At 43.6% G+C, this 25,504-nt stretch overlaps 1 protein-coding gene across 1 annotated transcript in view; it reads right to left on the reverse strand.

Moving 5' to 3' along the window:
• AMACR (alpha-methylacyl-CoA racemase) overlaps nt 1-25,504 on the reverse strand; it is a 97,804-nt gene that overhangs the window by 10,414 nt on the left and 61,886 nt on the right. The window contains exons 4-5 of the mRNA XM_068251249.1: nt 21,219-21,379; nt 4,690-4,876 (exon numbers count right to left, since the gene is read on the reverse strand). Coding sequence (XP_068107350.1) covers nt 4,690-4,876; nt 21,219-21,379 — 348 coding nt within the window. The remainder of the gene's footprint in view (nt 1-4,689; nt 4,877-21,218; nt 21,380-25,504) is intronic.

A 25,504-nucleotide genomic window follows, 5' to 3' on the forward strand; every position in this document is an offset into this window, starting at 1 on the left:
TCTGTAACACAATTTTCAGCCTTAGTTCTTCTATCCTATAAGTTCCTTTGCCTGTTCTAATGTGCTCTGGCTTACTGCAGCCTTTCCTAATTGCACAGTCGCTGTGTTATCTCTGTTATATGATCTAATCTGTTTTCTTCTGTCGGCTCTGTCGGCAAAGGCTGGAATGTGTGGAATGTGCAGGGCTGATTGTGATTGGATAGAAGCGATACACACCCTCTGCAGGCCCCCTGCAGGCTCTGTATGACTCACACACTCTGCTTATGTGAGCCTATCACAAGCTGGTTAGTTTGTTTGTAAACACTGCCTAAAACTGTTAATTACAAGCCAGGATTGCAGCAGGGAGTTGCAGAAACAGCACACAGGGGCCCAGGAGAACATAATGAATAGAATGGTATGCTTTTTGCTTCTCTTTAAGGGGGCAGAGACTGCTGGTACGGAAGTGGTTAACAGCAGCACAGTGTTAGAAAGATGCATGGAGGTCATAAAGGGTTCATTGCTCCATATATCTTCTCTCATAAATACCATAAGCTAAATATGTCAGTGTATCTGGGGCATCTGACAGTGTCACTACAGACAGGTCACTTATACTTGGGACTTATACTTGAATTATCATAAAATTCCAGACTAAGAGGGTCAAATATTTGGGTCGACTTATATTCGAGTATATACAGTAGGTGTTTTTAAAATTAGCATGGCGCCCCACTGCATCAGGCATATTCGTAAATTCATTAACAAAAGGTCTACTCTAACATATCTCTGAAATATGAAGTATGTGGAGAGACTCTTCTGCTGCCACTGAAATAACTAGAGATGCTGCCGCATGAGACGCCCAGTGACTAACATGTGGCATCGCCTTGTGCCGGTCCGCTCATGCAAGTGAATCATTCACACTTCATATGTTAATGGCTTCCGCGGCCACATGTGCACTAATTACACCTAAATGCCTAGCTCCAGCGCCGATTCATCATGCCCAACCTGAGCACATTCAGGCGGGATAATCAGTGTTCATTCATGGAAACAGACCTGACTTATACGGGAGGAAAATGGCTCTATTATTACATAAGAAAAGACTTCTTCTCTTTCACAGAACAGCCAGGAGGTGTGGAGGGGAATCTGCTGTCTATTCACAGAGATCGGAGTCCTTCTGAGCAACGAGTTCTCTGAAATCACTAAGCTTATCGAAGGCTGCCTATGAATATTTCAATTAGTCTCAGTATACTGAACTACTACTTTTACCACTTCCGTACCGCAGTTTTTTTTCCCCTTAAAGAGGAACTCCAGTGAAAATGTCATAAAAAAGTGCTTCATTTTGACAATAATTATGTATTAATGATTTAGTCAGTGTTTGCCCATTGTAAAATCTTTTAAATCCCTGATTTACATTCTGATATTAATCACATGGTGCTTGCTTTTTTAGCAGTTGTAAACAGCTGTAAACAGCTATTTCCCACAATGCAACAAGGTTCACAGACAGGAAACTGCCAGGAGTACCACGGTACTCAGAGTTTCTTATGGGAGGAGTTTCACCACAATATCAGCCATACAGCGCCCCGATGATCCGTTTGTGAAAAGGAAAAGATTTCTCATGTAAAAGGGGGTATCAGCTACTGATTGGGATGAAGTTTAGGGATGCTCATTCAGGTTCCGCGGAAATGTAATTTCCGAAATTCCGATCGGAAATTGCATTTCCGCATCGGAATGCGGAAATCGGTAATGCAAGTGCGTTAGGCGGATTTCCGGCAGAAACTTTTTTTTGCATCTTGTTCAGGAGGTTCTGTTTAATAAACCCTGAAAATTTGGTGTTTCTAGGACTTAAGGGGGCTTTGCTATTAACCGCTAAAGTCGGCGGATTTTTACTGTAATGTAAAATGCAGAAAATCTGCATCTGCCTATTTTCTGCATTTACATTACAGTAAAAATCCACCGAATTTAGCGGTTAATAGCAAAGCCCCCTTAAGTCCTAGAAACACCAAATTTTCAGGGTTTATTAAAGAGAATCTCCTGAACAAGATGCAAAAAAAAGTTTTCAAAAAGACCTTATAGTTTTTGAGAAAATCGATGTTAAAGTCGGGTGGAATTTCCGCGATTTCCGGCGGAAATTCCGCATTGGAATGCGGAATCGGTATTTGGCAATGTTGGAATGCGGATTTACCGCGGAATCGGAAATTGGCATTTCCGACCATCCCTAAGTTCAATTCTTGGTCACGGTTTCTCTTTAACCACTTTGAATCCCTTGCTACGCTTATCTACTCCCCACAAAACTTAATCTGAAGCTCAGGGGAGTAGATAGGCGTATTTGTGGTAAACAGTGTGCTGTATGCCCAATAAGCTATCTGATTATGTATATAGGGTATCATTTTAACCGTGACAAGTGAGAGAATAGATTTTGTGTTGTTTGACAACTGAGGGCTAAGTCATGTGATTTTTTTTACCGGAAAACTGAATGAAAAGCAATAAAACTGTTATTTTCATGTACTCTATACCCCTAAATAAATACTTGTAAAAACAAAACAAAAGTGACAGCATTGAAAAGAGAATACATAGTTACCCTAGGGACTTAGCTTTTAAAATATGTATGCCATGAGAGTGTATTACTGTTAATCATGAAGATAAGGGCTTTTAATTACTGATAGAGTACAATGAGAAAACAAAAAACACAAACCAGAAACTAATATATTATCGCCATACATTGTACTAGGAACATTATTTAAATGTTGAGATAACCAGGACAAATTAGCAAATACAATGTGTGGGTTTTACCTATGGTAACATTGTTTATTTGAAAACTATAGTGGATGGAAATGGAGAAATAGTGTATTTTTTCTTTTTTTCTCTCATTTTTCCCTTTAAAATGCACAGATAATAACATAATTACTAAAAGCAAATATCACCCTCACAAAGCATAATTTGTGGCAAAAAACCAAGATATAGATCATTTACATCTGATGAGTAGCAATAAAGTTATTGGTGAATGAATGGGAGGAGCGCTGAAATGTGAAAATTGCTCTGGTTTTTAAGCAAAAAAGCCTGTGGTGCTGAAGTGGTTAAAGGACACCCGAGACGAAAATAAATTAATGAAATAAACAATTGTATCTATGTTCCTTCTCCTAAAATTACTTTTTAACCTCTACAGGACCACTCTATGCCAATTGGTGTGGATGCGGCGGCAGCCCCAGGACCGCCTAACGCCGATCGGCATGCAGTCCTGGGGGCGTGTTTTGCAGGAGATTGCGCTCATCTCTGCTTGGATGAAGGAGCTCCATTCTGTCATCAGTCTCCCAGCGTTGATCGCTGCTAGGAGACTGCTAGACTGCGAACCTGCCGTCTATTTACAGTGTACAGCTCTGAGATCTACGGCAGCGCTGTACTGAGAACAGCTGTGTGACACGGCTATCCCCCTGAGGCGGCAGATAATCGATCCGCTGTCATAGGCTGAAGCTAAAGCCTATGATAGCCGATCACACTGGCAGGCAGGGGGGGGGGGGGGGGTTATTAAAATAATAAAAACATTAATTTATTGATAAAAAAATATTTATAGAAAAAAAATAAACATCCTGGGAGCTATCACAGCCCACCAACAGAAAACTCTGTTGGTGGGCAGAAAGGGGGGGGGGAATCACTTGTGTGCGGGGTTGTACGGTCCTGCAGCGAGCTTTTAAAACTACAGTGGCCTAATTTGTGACAAATATCCTGGTCACTGGGGGGAAAGGGGGGGAGGGGGGGTTGGGCTAAAGCCTGTGGTCCTTAAGTGGTGAAGGTATTCCTCTTAAGAGGACATAAGGAAAACAGAGAAATGCACCCTGTATGCATTTAGAGAGTTTAGCCTGTCTAATTCCCCCTCATCTATGACTAATCACAAGTGTAATTTGATCTCTCAGCTGTGTCAGCTGGCTGCCTCAGCAGAGCAGCTAATTTGTAAACACAGGATGTTAACCCTATGTCTGTTTCCATGAAAGCAGGAAGTTGACACACTGCAGATGTATTGCAGGATTTGTATCAGCCGTAACAGAAATGTTTTGCTTTAAAGATTATTTTGCTGTTGCTTATCTTTTAGTGCAGAGAGGAAGTTGAGAGTTCAGGTCCTCTTTAAACTCCCTGACCCTTGGCTGGGTTGGTACTTATGCTCCATGCGGCGTACAGGCAAGCGAATACCTTCTGACTAAGGGGCAAAATTCAATAAAGCAATTGTACTGCATTACAGATCTGGCCACAGTTTTAAAACATATACAGAAACTACAATTCCACTGCAAGGGAACCATATAATCAAATAGGAATCTTGCAGGAAAAAACTCTTCCACAGATCATTGCACATGCCGGCACATAAAACATTCTGCATACCTGGAGGTGACAAGTGATATCCGTCTTGTCGTCAAAAGGCAGAAAATCAAAATCTTTATTTTCTTTCCCGACCTCTCCCCGAGACTTCATCTCACACTGAGCAAAGCTTTATCACACGAGTCACGCTAATGTCATTTCTCTGAAGCCTAGATGGCATTTTACATAGAATTCTTTATCTTTTGCGCGCCACAGAGAATAATACATTAGGCTGTTTTTGTTCTATTAGCTGCAGCCCGGCTTTTTATGTGGTGTAATCAGAATCTATTACCTCGCTGCAGGTGCCCCCTCTCTCTCTCTCTGTGTTTATAAAACAGAGCGGGGGAACATTAGAGAGCGGTAATAGCTTACCCTTTATGAGTTCCTTGTAGAACTGCGGTTCAAGCGCCCCCACAGCCATGTATTTGCCATCGGTGGTCATGTAGGTTGAGTAGAAGGGCGCGCCGCCGTCCAACAGGTTCTCGCCTCTCGCCTGGCTCCATAAACCCAACTTCTGTGTCTTGTAAACGAAAGAAGCCAGATAGGCAGCACCTTCCACCTAAGCGAGAAACGATCTAAACTTAATCTTAACTAATCAAGAAATCAGGAAACACTTGCATTCACACAAAGTTAAAATATACCCTATTTTTTTGGACTATAATGCTGGGTACACACGTTGCGATTTCCCGCTCGATTCGATTATTTCCAACATGTTCGATCATGTTTCGATGGATACAGCCGTCGATTTTGCACATTAAGTATGCAAAATTCGACGGCTGTATCCATCGAAACACGAGTCGCTCCTGACCATAAGACGTACCTTGGTTTAAAGGGCAAAAGCCAGGAGAAAAATATATATGAAACCTGGTGCACCCATGGTGAAGGGGCATATTGTGGATTATGCCCCCTTTGTACCTCATGCGCCCTTGTGCCTCTTGTGTCTCCCTTTGTGTCCTCCTGCGTCCCACTTGTGTCCTCCTCTATGCCTCTTTATGACCCATGTCCTGCTCTGGTGTCCACCTCTGTCCTCCTTGTGTCCTTCTCTATGCCCCTTTGTGTCCTCCGTTTGTCCCCATGTCCCCCTCTGCATGGGCACAGTACAGGGAGTCCCTGACATTGTGGTGGGTTGGAGCTTTGTATTCGACAGGCATTCACAAGTCCGGAATTTCCTGCATTTGGACTATAAGACACAGCGACTTTTTTACCCACTTTTGGGGGAGAAAAACTGAGTCTTATGGACCAAAAAATACAGTGTATACCCTCTAAAGTAAAATAGACAGGGTAAGTACTTACCTGATTGGCCATAATTCCTCCCAGCATCGCCACCCCCCCCCCCCTCCTCGGAATTGCAGCCATGACATGTTTTATTTCAAAATCTCTGGCGAGGCTCTGGCCAAGCCCATCTGCATTGCTGTGACTCGCCCCCAGCTCAGCAGCAATGGCCTAATTTGTGGCTGCCAAGCTGGGGGTGGGCCACCGTAACTCAGGCGAAGAGCTTTGCCAGACTTCGGAAAAATGTGCTTGGAACCGCACTGCAACTTAGCTTCTCCCTGTCCTGGCTGCAGCTGCTGGGAGGGACCATGAGGTGTCAACATGTGACACACAAAGTAGGAAGAACAATAGAATCCTTACTACATTTCCCATAATCCCTTCTTTAAAATACAAACCATGTGCCTACATTGGTAGGTGGGACCCTGTAGCGTACATGAAGTTTAACCATCTCTTTCCCCCCAATTCTTTTAACAGAGATAAACAAGTTACAAGGATAATATGTCTTTTTAGATAGATGCATAGCTAAATCAAGCACAGCTATACAAAGGATCTTTGAAGGGATTATGCAAAATGTAGTCAGAATTCTATTGTCCTTTCTACTTTTGTGTCAAGTGTTGACACCTGATGGGCTCTCCCAGTAGCTGCAGCCAGGACAGGGTGAAGCTAAGCTGCACTGCAGTTCCAAGCACATTTACTCATGAGAAATGCATTTTGTCCAACACTTTGCATCTATACCAATGATGCAAAAGTTTGCACTCCCATAAAAGCATAGCAAAATGACATGATGGCAGGGAAACTGACGCGTTTCTGTCCCCACTGGGTCATTAGTGGTAGCTGAACTACGACTAAGGACTGAGTGCGGTCGGAAATGCGTCAGCTTCTCTGCTGTCATGTCACTTTGCTGGAGACCCTTGTATCTAGGATTTGAATGGTTTTTGTATGTTCCCTCCATGTTTGAGTGTGTTTTCTCTGGGCACATCTGAAAAAAAACAGCTAAATTGTTTTCAAAATTGGCAATTAACTACGGTAGGGACATAAGACTATGATAGGATTAGATTGTGAGCTTCTCTGAGGACAGTCTGTGACATGACTATGTACTCTGTAAAGTGCTGCAGGAGATGTCAGTGCTATATAAATACACAACAATAATATGATAGGACATTAGACTATAACTATAGCAGGGATTAGATCGTGAGCTCCTCTGAGATAGTCTGAGACATGACTATGTACTCTGTAAAGTGCTGCAGAAGATGTTGGCTTTATATAAATTAATAATAATAATAATAATAATAGTATGTAGGGCATTAGACTATAACTATGGTAGGATTAGATTGTGAGCTCCTCTGAGGACAGTCAGTGACATGACTATGTACTCTGTAATGTGCTGCAGAAGATGTTGGCTCTATATAAATTAATAATTATAATAATAATAATAATATGTAGGGCATTAGACTATGACTATGGTAGGATTAGATTGTGAGCTCCTCTGAGGACAGTCAGTGACGTGACTCTGTACTCTGTAAAGTGCTTCAGAAGATGTCAGCACCATATACATTCATAATATGGTAGGACATATAATTATTTCTACGGTAAGGATTAGATTGTGAGCCCCTCGGAGGACAGTCAGTGACATGACTCTGTACTCTGTAATGTGCTGCAGAAGATGTCAGTGCTATATAAATACATAATAATAATATGGTAGGACATTAGACTATGACTATGGTAGGATTAGATTGTGAGCCCCTCGGAGGACAGTCAGTGACAGGACTATGTACTCTGTAAAGTGCTGCTGAAAATGTCAGCACCATATAAATTCATAATAAATAATAAAGTAAAAGGCACCACAAGCAGAAGTTCAGACTCTTATAACATGTCTGATTAGGTCTGGTATATTTCCAGGATGGGGGATATTAGAAGGCTATATTCAGAAGAAGAATCGATAACAATCCCACAACCTCATGCACGGCACGCTCTGTCTGGCTGGGCGCACGTCAGCTCCCCGACTTCCACCGTTCAGCGCTGAGGAGACGTGTATTCATACCACAGACAATTAGATTAATCTCAGTACACGCTAAATCACTGTCAGTGTGTGATGTCTGCACACTACATTATACACGCTATAATCAGCAGTGAAAACACTTCTCTCCACTCACAGTGTGTTTTCATTCTGTGTCTGAGCTGAAAGCCAGAACTACAGCTGCTCACGTGGTTCATGTCCTGAGCCATCCGCAATTCCCGAAATGCTAAAACCATGTTTCCTTACAACTGTCACAGCAAGGAAGCCCATGCTTCTATTTAAAGAAAGGCTTGTGATTTTTACTGGAAAAAGAGGTCAGCTGATTTATTTTGTTTTTCTTATAGGACACCTAAAGTGAGAGTAATACACAGGCTGCCATATTTATTTCCTATTGAACAATACCAGTTGCCTGGCTATCCTGCAGATCTTTCATGCATCAGTGCTATCCCACACCTGAAACAAGCATGCGGAAAATCCAGTCAAGCGTGAGTTAAACTTCTCAACTGCATGCTTGTTCAGGGTCTATGGTTGAAAGGGCTTGATTCAGTAAACGGTGCTAACCCAGTTAGCACGCCTAAAGACTTTGGGAGCGATAACTAGGGTGCTAGCTGGGTCAGCACCGTTTACTAAATTTACATCGCGCGCAAAGTCTTACACTGAAAACTTTGCGTGCCCACAGCGCGGTGTGCGCAAAATGTCGCATCGTGGTGCGTCGAAAACGGTGCGTTGATGCGCCTATAAGGTCGCATTGCGTGCGACTTTTACGTCACATGGTGCGACATTAAGGTCGCACCCAATGCGACCTTATAGGCGCATCGGGTGCGCTGTTTTCGCGGTGCGCGCGCAAAGTTTTGCATGAGGGACTGTGCGCGCGATGTGAATTTGGTAAAGGGTGCTAACCCAGTTAGCACCCTAGTTATCACGCCTAAAGTCTTTAGATGTGAATTTATCATGCCTAAACTAACTTTGGGCATGATATAGGGCTTTTCACAGGCGTGCTAACACTTAGCACGGTTTACTGAATCGAGCCCAAAGTGTTAAGGGGCCCATACACTGGTCGATTGCAACCATCGATCGATTCTATAGAATCAATCGTCGATCAGAAATCGATGCTATCAAATTCCCCATTCGATCGATTTGCGGCCGATTTGGATCGATTTGATCTGACAGGATGGAAAATCTAGGTCGGTCTGCTGCTGGCAGCAGATCGATGGCCCATAAAGTTGCATTGGATCTAATGGTGCAATAATGCATTTAGACCGATTTCCAATAGATTTCACTGTGAAATCTATTGGAAATCTGTTCTTAGTGTGTGGCACACATCAGATAGATTCCTGTCAGATTCCACTTGACAGGCATCTGCCAGAAATCTATCTGATGGTCGAATCTGCTGTATATCTATACGTGTATAGCCACCGGTGTGGTTCATTTTTTCGAGAACTGCCAATGCACAGAACACTCCAGGCAACGGGAGTGCAACTGAGACAGGTATGCAGACGGGCAGCGCATGCACAGTTGCGCATGACTCCTCGCCAGGTCACACAGGTAACACAGCCACAAGTGGGATTATGGAGGGGACCCAGAGGGACCTCACAGACTACGGGGGGGGGGGGGGATGAAGAAAGCCCCAGGTAAGTTCAGAAATGCATTTTTTTTAATGTCAGTTATTATTATTATTTATTGTATTTATAAAGCGCCAACATATTACACAGCGCTGAACAATAGATAAATGGGTTAACATTCAATGGCCTCAATTCACTAAGCAGTTTAGACTAGTCTAGTGATGGTTTTTACTCTACTGATGGTTTGGCGTAATGTTTTAGACCCGTTTTTAGACCTGGTCTAAAACATTCGGTAATTAGGTTGGTAAAGCAGGGGAAATTATCAAAAGATGCAATTCACAAAGGCAAACAAGGAGTAACCACGCCCACTTTTTCTGACAGAGATTAGACCAGCTGATTTCTGTCAGTCATATTTGCTCATTTGTAACTTGCATCTTTTGATAATTTCCCCTGCCTTACTGACCTAATTACCAAATGTTTTCGACCAGATCTAAAACATTTGGTAATTATTAGTGAATTCCCTTTTGATGCAACTGATTTACACCAAACCATCAGTAGACTAAAAACCATCAGTAGATTAAAAACAATCTGTTTATTGAATTGAGGTCAATGTAGGACATACAGGAAACTCACAATAAAACAAGATCATGCAAATGATTTGATAACAGTACAGTGGTCAAAATAGAGACTGTTCTAGTCCACAAGAGGGGCAGTAATGCTGGGTACACATGCTGCGATTTCCCGCTCGATCAGCGGGATCGATTATTTCCGACATGTTCGATCGGGTTTTGATCGATACAGCCGTCGATTTTGCATGTTAAGTATGCAAAAACTATGGCTGTATCGATCAAAATGCAATTGAACATGTCAGAAATAATCGATCGATCCCGCTGATCTAGCGGGAAATTGCAACATGTGTACCCAGCATGAGATTGCATAATCAAGCTGGGGAGGAGGACCCTGCCAGAGGCTTACAATCGAAAGGGTAGGGGTGGAGACAATAGGTGCATCTGTTGAGTTGAGAGGGTGTCCCACAGAATATATATTATACGAGCATGAAATGGTGAGTCTTAAGGGCTTGTTTGACGGTATTAAACGGTGGGGGCGAGTCTGATGGCTGGTGGGAGCGAGTTCCAGAGAGTGGGGGCAGCCCTAGTGAAGTCCTGCAATCGTGCATGGGACTGAGATATGCGTGGTGCGACTAGCCGCAGGTCATTGGAGGATCGGAGGGGGCGGGCTGGTATGTGCCTGTGGACCAGATCAGAGATGTAGGTCAGGCAGGTCTTGTGTACTGATTTGAAGGCCAAGCACAGGATTTTGAAATTGATCCTAGAGCTGATGGGGAGCCAGTGGAGGGCTTTACAGAGCGGAGTCATAGAGGCGCTGCGATGAGAAGAATGTATCAGTCTGGCTGCCGCATTCATTACCTACTGAAGTGGGGCAGTACGGTTAGAGGGGAGGCCAGACAAAAGATAACTGCAGTAGTCTAGTTGTAGTCAGTTGTGCAGTAATCAGTTCAGGTTCCCTTTAGGCCACCAGCAAGCAAGAAAGTTATTGTCTGAAGATGAAAAATTACCTTCTAGGAGAAAAACTAAATTGAATAAGAAAGAAACAAAATCCTTGCGCTTCCACTGTAGATTTCAGTCACTTCCACAAAGGCTATCATTCATGAAAGTGCTGTCAGTATGGAGAATCAGTGCGGGAAAACACCGCTGGCGGTGTTTTAGACTTCTGGGTGGGCATTCATAAAAAAGTATCCATGTGCGGTAGCAGTGCGAAGATTCCCCGAACTAGGCTGGCGGTAGGCAGGTGGTAGGCTTGCGGAGACACGGAAGCTGCCGAGTTGATACATTTCTCCGTGTTCCGCTCTGCTGCAGCTGCCTGGGAGGTCTGTGTGTCTCCATTCACTTACATTGATATCGCCACATCAGAGGGAGCGGTACTTCCCGACCTCACACCTCTTGCAGTGATCTTTATGAATTAACATTTTGCTACATTTGTTCCGATAATCACCGCACAAGGCGTTGATTTATCACTCTGCTCGGTAGTGTCATTTTTTCATGCGGAAAGAGCCTTTATGAATGCTGACTTTGCTAAGTGGTCGGTAAAGTCAGCTGTTTTAAGCATTTCCGCATGCGGAAATGCTTTATGAATGATAGCCAAAGTCTTTCACTCCTTTTAGTAACAAGCACTGCGCTGCTCCAATGTAGGGAAAGAGAAATCTAAATGAAGAAGGCGCGCTCCATAGTGCATTACCATAAAAAATTAGCTTTATCCTGGGAGCTCGTCTCGCGAAGGGGAGGCGGGGCATACTCTCGGCATGCGTGTGATATCACTACTCGCTTCGGCGCCCCGCCCCTTCATCAACGAAGACCCAGGGCGCCTAAACTGGAGACCACGCTGCTGGCCACAGCGCGAGTGTCACTGCCGCCAGGGTGTTAAGTGGACCAGCCTACCACTGATATGCGTTTTTATCTGCACTTTTTGTAAGTATGCATTTGTCTTGTGAATAAAACAAATTTTTTTTTATGGTAATGCACTATGGAGCCCTCCTTCATTTAAATTGAATAAAAGCCACAGTTACTACTGTACTGCAGGTGATGCTGGGGAATATACCCCAGCATAGTTTGTCCCTCCTACTTTGGTCTGAAAACATAAATGACCATAAGTTAGGACTGCACCAGCTGACTTGCACTAGCCACAGGGCTGTGCCGAGGCAGAGGGGAGAGAGGCTCCAGCCTCCGGGCGCAGTGTAGGAGGGGGCGCACAACTCACTCAGCTATCATTGCCCTACTGTGTTTGAAGCAGAGAGAAATAAGAAAAGGGGATACATGGCAGTGACTGCAAGCCAGATAACTAGAGATTAAGGTGTTGGGGGGCCTGAGGCACTTCTTAGTCTAATAGCAATCAGTGTGTGATGGGTGGGGTGGGAGGGATAGAGGGGCGCCCTTTGGTGTCTCAGCCTTGGGTGCTGGAAGGCCTTGTCCCGGCTTTGACTAGCCATTTATGAAAAAGTCACAAATAAGAAAGGTACCAACACACTTATAGATTGCCATCTGATGTGGCAACTAATTGATTCCACTGTGGTCAGAATGAATTCCTACCACACACAGTACATACATTTTCAGCGGGTTTCAGCTAGAAATTGCATTGTTTGATGCAGTGCCACGCTATGGGCTGACAATCGACCATCGGCTATACTGGCCCCTGATCGACCTAAATCTTATCTGTACTGATAGATACTTTCAATCAATTTCAGGTCAGAATCGATTGAAAAGGAATAATTTTCGAAAAATCTATTCCCTGCAGATTCAAGACTGATTCACTGTGAAAATGTTTGCGTGTATTGCCACCTTTAGGTGGTCATACACTATTCAACCAAATTGATTTTCAATTTTCTTCAATAAGGCCTGGTTTCCACTTGTGCGTTTTGTGTCAGATTTTTCTCTAGGAAAATTTGCATTGATTTTGCAACTAAGGGTAGTGAATGGGGCTGTTTCCATTCAAGGCGAACTTTCATACACGTTCATACGCGTGAAAAAAATCTGAGGTCCTGTATCATTTTTTCGGACATCACGTACAATTCGCACACAATGCTTTGTATAGGCAATACGAATTTTCGCGTTATTTGCCCGAAAATTCGCATTAGCTCCATGGTTACAAGGAGTTATCAGCAGTCATGATTAAGCTGTTACTTAGCAGATTATGTTATTTAACTAAAATGCGCATAATAAAGCGTAAAAATTTACATGCAAATTTTCACCAATCAGAAAAATCTTATACGATTTTTTGCAGGTGGAAATGTCACGCTACAGTGGAAAAAAGGATTAAAAAAGGATTGCTGAAAAAAAAAAACTTAATTTTTTAGAATATTCAGATAAATATCTGTTTGCATGTGTTGTAACAATCAGATATAAAAATACAAAAATGTAATGCTTTATTCAATTTTTTTTCCCCATAAAACAATCTATCATAAGTTTATGGCATATCAGTTTGATTTTTGTAAAATGATTTGATCAAGCAGAAACCTCAATCAGATTTCTGGGATCACCTTCCCCCTCAAATTGAATTGTGTACGGCCCACCTTTAGAGGCTGCCTAAGAAAATGCCCAGTTGCCAGGGGTGATAAAAACTTACATTACATTATTTTAGGAACATAGCTAAGATCTATATATTTTATATATCTACAAGCCTAGATCTGTATTTGGACGATTAACGGGTGTGAGAAATGTCCCTCCTCATTTACCCTAACATAAAGTGACATCCTTATTAATCTTTCATGCCAACTCAGCATTTCTGGTGCAGGCCTCTAAAGGTGGCCATACATGGTACAATTTTTCATTTTCTTTTTTTCTATTACATAATTTAGTTCGATTATTCCGTTAGATCGAATATAAAGATTTTTCCAGCATGTCCGATCAGATTTTTCTAGAAAAAAAAAACGGGATAATCGTTCGAATTTCTTGATAAAAAAACAAAAAACATTTTCAACTTTCATTCGATCATTTAGATCAAATAAACGGGAAAATCGAATGTTTTAATTGTATCGTGTATGGGCACCATAAGACATACTTTCCTTTTCTATGGGCATTAGGCTTTTCCTACCTAAATGGTCATTCCTTAGGCCCTATTCACACTAGAGCGCTTTTCAGGCGATTTCAGCATTGCTGAAAATCGCTAGCGTTTTGAAACGTGCTTGTGCAATGTTAGTCTATGTGGCTGTTCTCATTTAAGCGTTTTGCGATTAGTGGATAACGCAAATGCGTAGCCTGCAGCATTTTCTGAGCGATTCTGACCGATTAGCGCTTCAATGTTAAAGATTAAAGAGAAAACGCGTCCCATACAGTGAAAAAAAAAAAATCGCAGAAAAACCTCCAGAGGAAAACGGTGCAAAACACCAGAAAACGCTCAGCGTTTGCGTTTAGCGATTTCTAGTGTGAATGGGGCCTAAATGATCTGCACACCAGCTGAAAATGACACTGAAGCGAAAAAACCCAAAACCTCATGGTATAATAAATTAGTTGTGTAATACGGATAATTAATAGAACATTAGTAGCAAAGAAAATGTCATATTTTTATTTTCCAGTACATAGCTTTTTTTTTCTAATTTTAACATTGCACCATTCTCTAATAATTGCAGTTTCCTCAATACACTCAGCATTCTAAATGATTTCACAGAGCAGGCTAATGACTCCAAAACCATAAACCTAGAAGAAACAATGAGAGACAGTTGACATACAGTAAATGTTTCAAAAGACAGCGCTGTCCACGACTTTATAAAGTCGCAGAGCTCAGAGAGGCTCTTTTGCATAGGTAACAGCTGATATTTCTTAACTCTTCCTGTACTGGAAACAATATGAGACTCATATCTGAGCTACTTATGTTCTATTTCTTAGCAGTACTGCACATACAAATCATTATATCATATGTTTATTTTCACTTTAGATTCCCTTGAATCCACATTTGAGCCATGAAGCTGGTAGTCTGTCCAATTCTCTGTTTGTATTCGGTTATCTTCCTTCAATTCCAGTGAAACATCTTTCATATCAGGCCTCCTTACTGTAAAGAGCTATGGGTGCCGCCATCTCAACCTTCTTCTCTAAAAGTCACCCCTCTGGAACAAGTATTCAAATCAGGTGTTCTGACAGCATAGGCTACCTCAAATGAAACCAGCTACCAAGAAAATAGAACTCATCCATTGTCCTATCTCAAGCAGGGTCAGCCAAGAGACCTCAAGCGATACCCTACAGACGCTTCCCAATCCATCCAAGAACCATCATCTAGTTTTTGCAAACCCCTTTAGATACATTCTTACATCTTGGTTGGGGATGTCTGGCTAATCCAAAATGCTTGGTTTCAAAGACCACAAGAAAGAAGTGTTCTCAAAAACACGTCAACCATTAGTTTCCAGAATGTAACCCATTGAACATGACATACAATTACCACCCTCTTTTGAGGCTCTCTATCTGCTCAAAGCCCCACAGGGATACATGGCACACTGCTTACACACGGGGTACGGCCGTCGCCGCAACCACGTGGCACGCGCGTGTTGCGGCGACAGGTCGCCCGTGTGTATGACGCGCGTGCCCCGAACCGTCGCCCGTCGGAGCTGTCGCCAGGCGATTGACATGTTCAATCGCCGGCTACAGCTGTCGCCGGAACTGTCGCTAGTCCCGCATGTGTATGCGGGCTAGCGACAGCAACCCACACACAGAGCTTCCGGCGGGGGAGGGAGGAACCTCGGCGACAGCTTCCGCCGCATCGCTCATCCCTCTGCTGCCGTGTGGATGCAGAGGGACTTGGCGACGAACTGTCGCGCACATGCTCCCGTGTGCTAGCGACAGCTACAAATGTAGCTCGTGTGTATTTAGCTTTATTACAATCAGCAGACCAGTCACAGCTGCCGTTATGGTTATATTCCCGAGAAGCAGGGCCTTATCCCTCACGTTTCAAAGAGAAACTGACTGCATGAGGTTCAGCAGGTAAACCTCGGCCCCAGAACTAAGGCTTAGCTACAAAACTCATTATATGATTTATTTCCCCCCAGCCCAAAGCGGTTTCTATAGGAATTATTTATCAGGCCTGCACATGAAATGCCAAACACTGGATTAATGAGTCTCCTCAGATGTTTCACTAGCTCGTGTTGTGTGGATTTGGTCCATGATGATGTCCATTATATGTAGGCACGAATGTGCGGTAGGCCTTGTGCCTGACAGGCCTGTGAGGGACAGAAGATGTGAGAAGCTCCTTTAGACTTTTCCTTCAATTAGAACAGCCCTTTAGTGAAAAGACGGGAGATATAACCTGTTGAAGGTCTAAATCAAAAGATCTGCCCATCTTTGCTATAAAACAGGATGTCTGGGTTTCCGACAGAACAATCTTCAGAATGCACATCACAGTCTATGTAACTTTACAGCTAGCAATGGACAGCACCAGAAGCATGATGAAAGTAAAATAACAAGGCACTTGTGTGTCTCTGACAGATGTTGTCTTTTATGTTGACTGAATGGTGCTTATTGTTTTGTTTAGGGTCTCTATTTTTTATTTTTTTTATGTTTTAAGTTCCAGGAAGAAACAGATTCAAATATTAAACTTTTTTTTATAATTATCTGTACGTTTTAAAATGAAAGAAAAATCAAAGGGCCACTATCATGAATTTATTGGCATTTTAATAAAGTCCAAACAAATACGACTTCAGGTATGCTTTAAGTGGAACTATAGTCAAAATAACCCCTCTGATCTAATGAAAGTTAACACCATAAGAACACATTTTATTTATAAATTATTCTCTAGATAGTTACTAAAAGGTTTAATAACTTTCACTTAGCTCAGAAACGTATCAATTACATCATACTGCAGCACAGATTTCCTAATGATCTTTTAATTAATTTATCATTTTAATCTCACTAATTTTAGCTGATAAGGGTGAGCAAGCAAAGCAGAAAGGATTCTTTCTTTTTTTTTTTTTTTGCAGGATTCAGTGTGACTGTAAGCAGAGAAGAAAAGGTTTTCCTCATTGTAAGAGCTTTCTGAATGGATCTGATAGAATAGAAGGGGTTAAAGGGAACCTGAGACGGTGAGGGAAAGAAAAATGATACATACCTGGGGCTTCCTCCAGCCCCTCCTGGCTGATCGCTCCTTCGTTGTCCTCCTCCGTCGTTCTGTGCATGCGCGGCAGAACACTCACATCGCCAGGAGCGCACGCGGGTCCAGACTGCACCAACTAGCTTTGATTGATGGACTTTCAGGGCCGAATTCCAGATGATGCAGGTGGCGGAGGACGACGGCAAGGATCAAGATCTGTCTAGAGGGGGCTGGAGAAAGCACCAGGTATGTATAATTTTTATTTCCCTCCCCGTCTCAGGTACACTTTAAAAACTTTATTAATTTTTTTATTGTTGTGTATTTTATTTGTAATTTTAGTTTTTGTCCACGAGATAGCACTGCAAACACTATCCTGGGTTACCAGGTAGTGTTCAGTCTTTTTATGAATGAACATGGCTCCTGATTGGAGTCATGCTCATTCATATACAGGGACTTTGGCTCAGGGAACACACGCGCAAACGTCGCTGATAGACAGAGCGCCTAAGATTTTTTCGATAGGTATATATAGTGACAAGAGGTAGCTCTCCTGTAAGATTGTTTCGATAGACAGGACGCACCGGTACATCCCAATAGCGCTAGCGAGACTCAAACTGGACGCATACAAAAGTCCTGTTTGAGTTAACCTCCCTGGCGGTATGGACGAGCTGAGTTCATCCAGCAAAAATTTGCAAAAAGTGGTAATGACGAGCTGAGCTCGTCCATGCCGACAGGGAGATTTCCTGTTTCTCTGCTCCGCCGGCTGCATTTTTTTCTCATCAGAGGGATTCCCCAGGATGGCTGGATGCCTGACTGCACACTGTGGGTAGCGATCTGTGCTACCCACAGCGTGCAGAACAAGCATCCAGCCACCCCAGGGAATCCCTGGGCAGCCAGCAGGGCAGAGAATGTGCAGGGGTTCCTGCTTGTATGCAGAGGCTATGTGGAGGGGGATCCCCCTTTGTGCGGGTGGGGGGATCCCCTTCAATGGCGGCTATGTGGGCGGGGGGATCCCCCTCTGTGCGGGTGGGGGGATCCCCTTCAATGGTGGCTATGTGGGCGGGGGGGATCCCCCTCTGTGTCCCCCTCATTACGAGACTTGGTGACGTCACCAAGTCTCGTAATGTAACTGTACGGAGAACGAGACTTCGGAGATGGAGGAGGGAGTGCGCTGCAGCCGTTGCTGGAGAAAGCCCTCAGGTGAGTACACCCATTTACTCAACGGGCTGAGACGGGGGGGATCATGAGGGAGGGGGTTTGGAGGGGGATAGGCCACCCAAATAGCCACCATTGAAGGGGGATCCCCCTACCCGCACAGAGGGGGATCCCCCCGCCCACATAGCCGCCATTGAAGAGGATCCCCCCACCCGCACAGAGGGGGATCCCCCTCCACATAGCCTCCGCATACAAGGCACAATTCTCTGCCCCGCTGGCTGCCCAGGGATTCCCTAGGGTGGCTGGATGCTTGTTCTGCACGCTGTGGGTAGCACAGATCACTACCCACAGCGTGCTAGGATGGGGGGGAGGGGCATCTGACAACCTATAAATCTGGCTAAACACCTGGCTCACTATATACCTGGCTGCACATCTGGCTCACTATATACCTGGCTGCACATCTGGCTCCCTATACATCTGGCTATACATCTGGCTAACTATACGTGGCTGCACATCTGGCTACCTATACATCTGGCTATACATCTGGCTAACTATACGCGGCTGCACATCTGGCTACCTATACATCTGGCTAACTATACGTGGCTGCACATCTGGCTACCTATACATCTGGCTATACATCTGGCTAATCATACATGGCTGCACATCTGGCTACCTATACATCTGGGTCTTATACTCACCATTGGCGTGCTGATCCCTCGTCGCGTACCTCTGATAGCTTCCCCAGTGTCCTCTTCCATGTCCCTTGGCAGATTTTGCTTCTCCCTCGGCGATCACATGTCCCCCGTTGATCGGCGTTGATGACACCAGGGTCATCGGCGTTGATGACAACACCGTCATCAACATCTTGCAGAAAAAAACTTTTTTTAAATTAAATTCAATACAATAACCTGTATTGAATTCAATAAATAAAAAAAATTAATTGCAAAAAAAAAAAAGGTTGAAAATTATTGGAAATTAATTGAAACACTTTTTGCACAGAAATCCTGGGGAAATTGAACGCCAGGGTGGTTAATAGATTAAAAAATATGCACAATAGTTGCACCAGTTATCCACAGCAGCACTTGCAATCTGTAGAACCCTTAAAAATAAAAGCACAGCAGACCAAGCCTTCTCAAAGTGAGTATTGCCTCAACAGTACACCCTTGTGCATAAACACACACTGCGTGAGGGAATATAAGCTGTCACCAGGGTTTAATGGGGGTCACACGCCCCCCCCCCCCCCCCCTTCCTTTCCCTGCTCACCAGAAAGATTCTTTACGGTTCTGCGTATCATAAATATCCGTGCTGCTAAAAAATAAAAATACCAAGAGATCTCTCATAGCATAAAACCGCTTTAATATGAGTTAATAGGTGAACATGTGCCACTATTCAAATGAGGATATTAAAACTGCTCAATACAGATACTTTCATGAACAAAATAATTACAGTAAATAAAATCTCCTGGAATAAAAACAACAGCTCGGAAGACTGATTAAAAACACGTCAAACTGTGTATATTCATTAATCTGAATGGAAAGCTTATATGATGGTGCCAGTCCAGGCAATTAGAGGAGGCAGAAACTAACTAAACTGCCAGCTGGTAGTCAGATGTAAGAACCCAGAAATATCATGAATCTCCTGCCTGGTTTATTGTAATCTATGCTAAAATAATTAGGCTTTTTCTTGTTTTGTTTTTACAAGAAATGTTAATGCCCATCTAATGCCAAAATTGAATAGGAGAAATTATCAAAAACAAGTATGCTGATTTGTGTAAATTATTAAGTACTATCAATGCAGTGTTCTCCTCAGGCTCTTTTAGCCGGGTGCTGCACCCGGCTAGTTTTGGTGAGCACCCGGCTGTCATCAGCTTGCCTCCTCATCCTCCTCCTATGCTGTAAGCAGAGTTGCAGTAACCTTTCATTCCCGCAGTTGCGCCACACCCGGCTACTTTTTCATGCCACCCGGCTACTTTTTCATGCCACCCAGCTGGAAAAAAAATTCTGGGGTGAACACGGCTATGGATACTTGCTCTTCAGATTATTATACGTTTGCATAGTACGGATTAAAACACACACACTCAAACCCCCTTGTGGATCGTGTTCCTGAATAGCTGTGTACAGCAGCTGTGGCCGAGTGCCTCCTGGGCATGCACAGCTCAAAAACCATCAGAAATGCACAAATGAGGTAAGTATAACCCTTTTTTTTACCCCTCGTCTCCTGCCTCTAAATTCCAATAATGAAACGGAGGTCTTACAACTGCTCATCACCTACCGTAGGGAAAAAAATATTTGATTCCCTGCTGATTTTGCTTGTTTGCCCTCTGACCGAGAAATGTCCAGTCTATGGTTGTAATGGTAGATTTATTGTAGCTGTCAGAGAAAAGAAAATAACCCTCAAAAACTCAGTGCCCCAATGTCAGAGTCTGGGGATCTGGATGAGTTATGAGAAAAACTACAGCAGGCAGCACCCCCCCCCCCCCCCCCCCCCACACACACACAATTCAGATCAATTCTGCATCAGGAATCGCATACGGGAAACCACTGTGATTCAATGAGCCCTAAACAACATGATTAAGCAGCAGCAACCCCATCCAAGGAGCCCAAAGATTATTCCATCAGATTAGCTGTTTGACTCTGTTACACATTGCGCTGTCCCCTCTGATTGAGTCCCGATCTCTGCGGGTGACGTTCATTGTGCATGTATACGCACCTATAGATCGAGTATTTACTCCTTAAAGCAGAAGGGACAGCCATACCATCCCAAAGAAAAAAAAAACAACATATAGAACATATATAAGTAGTAAGTACTGGTTCTACTTACATATGTATTGTACTGTCCACGTTTTGATTTAAGTGAGAAGAGAAAACGGTTCCAGGCATTTTCTATCTTTACCACCTCTGACTGAAGCCAATCCTGATGTAATTTCCTCCCTTACTATTTTTTTCCTCCTAGAAAATGCACTGTCATATCTAGCTTGCTTTGTAAACACATGTGAGCACAGCATAGATGATATTTCAGCAGCTTCTGCAGAGGGGTGAGGTGTATTTCCCTTCTCAGGCTCCTGTCACACTGAACAGCAGGAATGTGGGAGTGGAGATAACAAGCTTCCCTCTTTCTGGCAATGTACCAGAAAGGAGCTAAGCCGACTAAGAAAAGATTCATTACAGGAGAAACATTTATGATTATATACTGGAATGCTTGAAATGCAGATTGCATGTAGTCTACATAATAAACACAGAACAGTGGGTAAATGGAATTTGATTTTGTGGCTGTCAATCCTGATGTAATGTCAAAATAGAGGGCAGAACACTTACCATGCTGGAATCAACGACCTGCCCTCGCCCTGATTTACTGCGCTCAAACAGAGACAGGATAATGCCCAGAGCGCATGCGTAGCTCCCGCCTGCAAAGTCTGCCAGCAAGTTCATGGGGAACGTCGGTGGCTCGTGCTTCTTTCCAAGTCTGGACAGCACACCTAAAAGACGTGAAGAAGTAATGTTACAAACTCTGAAATGAATCATGTGTTGTATAGATCTATGGAGGTTCTCATTCATCCAGGTTCAGCCAAAGGAATAACAGTAATCTTTTTTTACTCTTTTTAAGTGCAAATTGGAAATTCACCCCTGCAGGCAAGCATACTCTCCTACCTAGGACACTTTGGCCACTGACCACTACTTCTACCATCTCATACATAGCTTCCTTTTACCTACTGTCCTAACCCTTAAAGTGAACCTCCACACTAAAAATCTACTCAGCAGCACTGAAACGGCTTGGTGTTTCTTTAACAGTTTCACAGCATCAGAACTTTGTTTTTCTTACCCAAGCCTCATTTTTAGCTGCACAGAAGAAAACTGCCCCGGCATTTTTTCCCTGATGCTGTGCAAAGCATGATGGGATTTCTGATGTTGTTTCTCTCCTTCTGCTGTTTTGGTGCAATTTTTTTTTTAATTTTGAATTTGAGATTTGAAGTCTAGCGCACGCAGCTGGAAGGGGTGATCAGGGCACAGGACAATTGGAACTGTATTTAATGCTGTCACCTCCTTTCAATCAAAAAGATGGCTGCCCCCATTAAAAAGATAGCTGCCCCCATGAAATCACAAACATTTGCATGTTCTTTTAAAACAGGGTGGGTAAGAGATTATATTATCTATTTTAATTAACATAACTACCGGTAATGTAACTTAATGACAGTATGATTGTCCCTTTTAACCCCTTAGGGCCGTTAGGGCTGGTTCACACTTCTTGTTCAGGTTGCATTTCCACTTGTGCGGTGGGAATCGTCGCGGGAAAAATTCGCATTTCGAATGCGGGTCTATGCGAATTTCCATGCGAATTCGCATGGATGACGATGTATGCAAATTTAACCATGGCAGTGCTGGTGTGATTTTCCATTGTTTCGCATGCAAATTAGCATGAAAATTCGCATACCCAAACCGCACGCGAATTTCCTATTAAATACATTGTATGCGATTCGCATAGCGGTATGCAATATGCGAATTCTGATGGCTCTGCCATGCACATTTTTTCTGCACAGAAAAACGCAAAGGAATCCTGACAAGTGGAAACAGTCCCATTCACTTGTATTGCTATGCGAATTCGCATGCGAAAAACGGTGGCTCCGTTTTTGGGCCTGGACCAGGAATACCAATGTTAAAAATAGCAGCCATCTTCACCTAATTTAAAAACTGATCCGTTGGCGATCCGGGGTATCAGGCTTAAAAACTGAACGGAGGGTCCGGATTTGCTGGGACTTCACGGAGCCCGGATACACGGAGGGGTAGTGGCAGGCAATGCAAAAAACGGATCTCCCTCTACACAGACACAGAACTGGAGGGAGATCCAGATTGCCTACTGCCTGCTCCTCCCCTCTACGTCACCCCCATAGGTGTTACAGGTATGCTGGAGGATGAAGCAGCCAGGAAGGGGAGCAGGGGGCACAGTGGCAGGGAAGGGGTCGCCCCCCCTCCTCTCACCTAGATCCCCGTGTCCCTGCTCCCCCTTCAGCTATGTCCGCTCTAGCAATATGTCAATAATGAGTGAGCCGGGAAGCAATGACCTTTCTTCCTCTGCTCGCCGCGTGACTTCCTGCAATGTCGCCCACTAGTGGGCTGCGAGCAGAGGAAGGAAGGCAATGCTTCCCCGCTCGCTCATTATTGCCATTTTGCTATAGCGGACATAGCTGGAGGAAGAGCGGGGACAGGGGAATGCAGGTGAGGGGGTCCTTCCTGGCTGCTACCCCCTCCAGTTTGATGGATCTGATCTGCAACTGCACAAGTGTGGACCGAGCCTAAAGGTGGCCACACACAATACAATAAAATGATCCGATTTTACGGCAATTCGATAAAAACGATCGGATCTCCCGAAAAAAATCGAAAGCTTTTTTTTCATTCAACTGAAAAATCCGATCGGATTTCCCGGTTTCTTCGATTTTTATCTATCCGGAATGCCAGATATTTTTCTTCAATCTATCTAAAGATTGTATGGTGTGTGCTAGATTGTCAATTTATTAATACACACACCCTAGCAATTTTGTCAAAGTTTCCAAACATTTTTATCATAATTGGGGAAAAATTTAACATAGGTGTGTGGCACATTGGTCATATTTTTGAAATGTTACAATCAGTCAGAAAAATTGATTGCAATTCTTAAATTGAACAGATATTTAAAACATTGTATGGTGTGTGGCCACCTTAAGGCTTTTTGGCCAGGACTCTACTCCCCTCTTGTCTCTCAGTGCTGTGTAATGTCTATGCATTCCTCCCACCCCTGTGTAAATATCTGTAGTTGATTGTTCACTGCATCAGCATTAATCCACCCTTGTCTTGTATTAACTGTTGTTTTGTTAATTTTGTATTGTTGTACCCTGTATTCTGTTGTTCAGTGCCACGGAAGATGCTGGCGCTATAAGCATCTATAATAATAATAATAATATCAGCAAAACAGGGGTGTTGTCCTGGTCCTGAAGGAGAAAAGTAATAACCAAATATTCCAAAACGGGAAGAAGTAGATAAAGCATGGGAACCTTATGCTGCGTACACACGGTGCGTTCCCGCACTCGATTCCCGGCCACTCGATTATTTCCGACATGTCCGATTCGCGTTTCGATGGATCGTTGGGTTGATTTGGCTTACTTTACATGAGAATCGACCTAACAATCATCGAAATGGGATCGAAAATGCTCGGAAATAATCGAGTGGCCGGGAATCGAGCGGGGCATCGAGTGCGGGAAGTCACCGTGTGTACCCAGCATTAGCTAGAATTAATCACAGCATTAGAATTCACTTAAACAGGGAACTGCAGTGAAAATAACATAATAAATAAAATAGCTGAAGAGTAACATGGTGGCTGTACTTGCACAGACCCTGTCACGGACGATTGCGGGGACGCAGGCGCGTCCTGGAACCGCCCGTGAAGAAAAGCGATCGCACTCGATTCTCTGCGTCGATTGCGCTTCAAATCGATAGAATTTGGATTTATTGTGTAGGAGGTCTGCAGTCCCTTCTTAGCAGAGGAATAGCATCACCTTAACTGCAGGATGGCTCTTTTGATATGCTAATGAGCCTGGGCCCAGAGAGTCCCTGGCTTCAAGCTGTGCTGATGGCCCATCCATCAGGTATAAGGTGACAAGCAGCTGGCAGGAAGACTGGCCCTGTGACTGCTGATCAAGCCAGAGGTGTAAACTCAAAGTTGTCTAAGCAGATTTCACATTCAGATGTTAATTGAAGGAGCCAACAGGGCCTTTTCATAGACAAGAAGCAGACACAGCTGGACTCCAGTCAGGCTGACTCCGGCCTTAGCAGGAAGAAATGAATGTACAATATAATCTTTTGCCCATTTACAGAATACAATAAATAGGGTGGTTATGAGAGCGGTATCATTGGATCCGTAGGGTCATGCTGGATCTCTTGATACCAGTCGAGAGGGGCCCGGGGCCCCTACCACCCAGGTATGAATCTACTCAGGACCCTGATCTGATGCACTAGCCATGTCAGGTATCATATTAATCTGTATTTTCCTCCAAGTATGAAGCTGTTACCCCCCTAAATGTAACGTGTATGGTTCAGGAGTTACAGCAATTCATAAGTTTAGCTCTAAAATCTCTCAGAGGGAATGAACTGTCATTTTCTGGTAGCTCAGAGGGGGCTGGCATTGCCACACCCCCAAACCAGCTTCATCAAAAGCACAGAGCCAGCAGGCGGGCTGTGTCCTCCACACTGAACCATCTTGCACTCATCAGATGCCAGCTTGAGGATATGCTGGCATCCACCTGGTCTGAACTCTGAACTCTGGACTTTGAAACCAAGGACTTTATGATTCTTCCCACAATAAGGACATCTTTCCAGGAACTAAGTATTTTTCTCCCTTCTTTTATTTTTCATACTGGCTATTACTGTTTTCATAATTGTTGATTTTCATAATTGTCTGTATATATTAATTATTTATATTGCGTGAATAAACGACTTTTCCCAAGTCATTCACTGTTTCGCTACCCTGCTTATCAGCACACACAGAAATGATCCCGGGTCTCTGAAGATACGCTACTGTTTGTTTGTTGTTGGCTAGACAGAATATCGTGTGTTTAACCGTTTTATTCGCAGGA

The sequence above is a fragment of the Hyperolius riggenbachi genome, chromosome 1 (assembly GCF_040937935.1).
Source record: "Hyperolius riggenbachi isolate aHypRig1 chromosome 1, aHypRig1.pri, whole genome shotgun sequence".
In the NCBI taxonomy this organism is placed as follows: Eukaryota; Metazoa; Chordata; class Amphibia; order Anura; family Hyperoliidae; genus Hyperolius; species Hyperolius riggenbachi.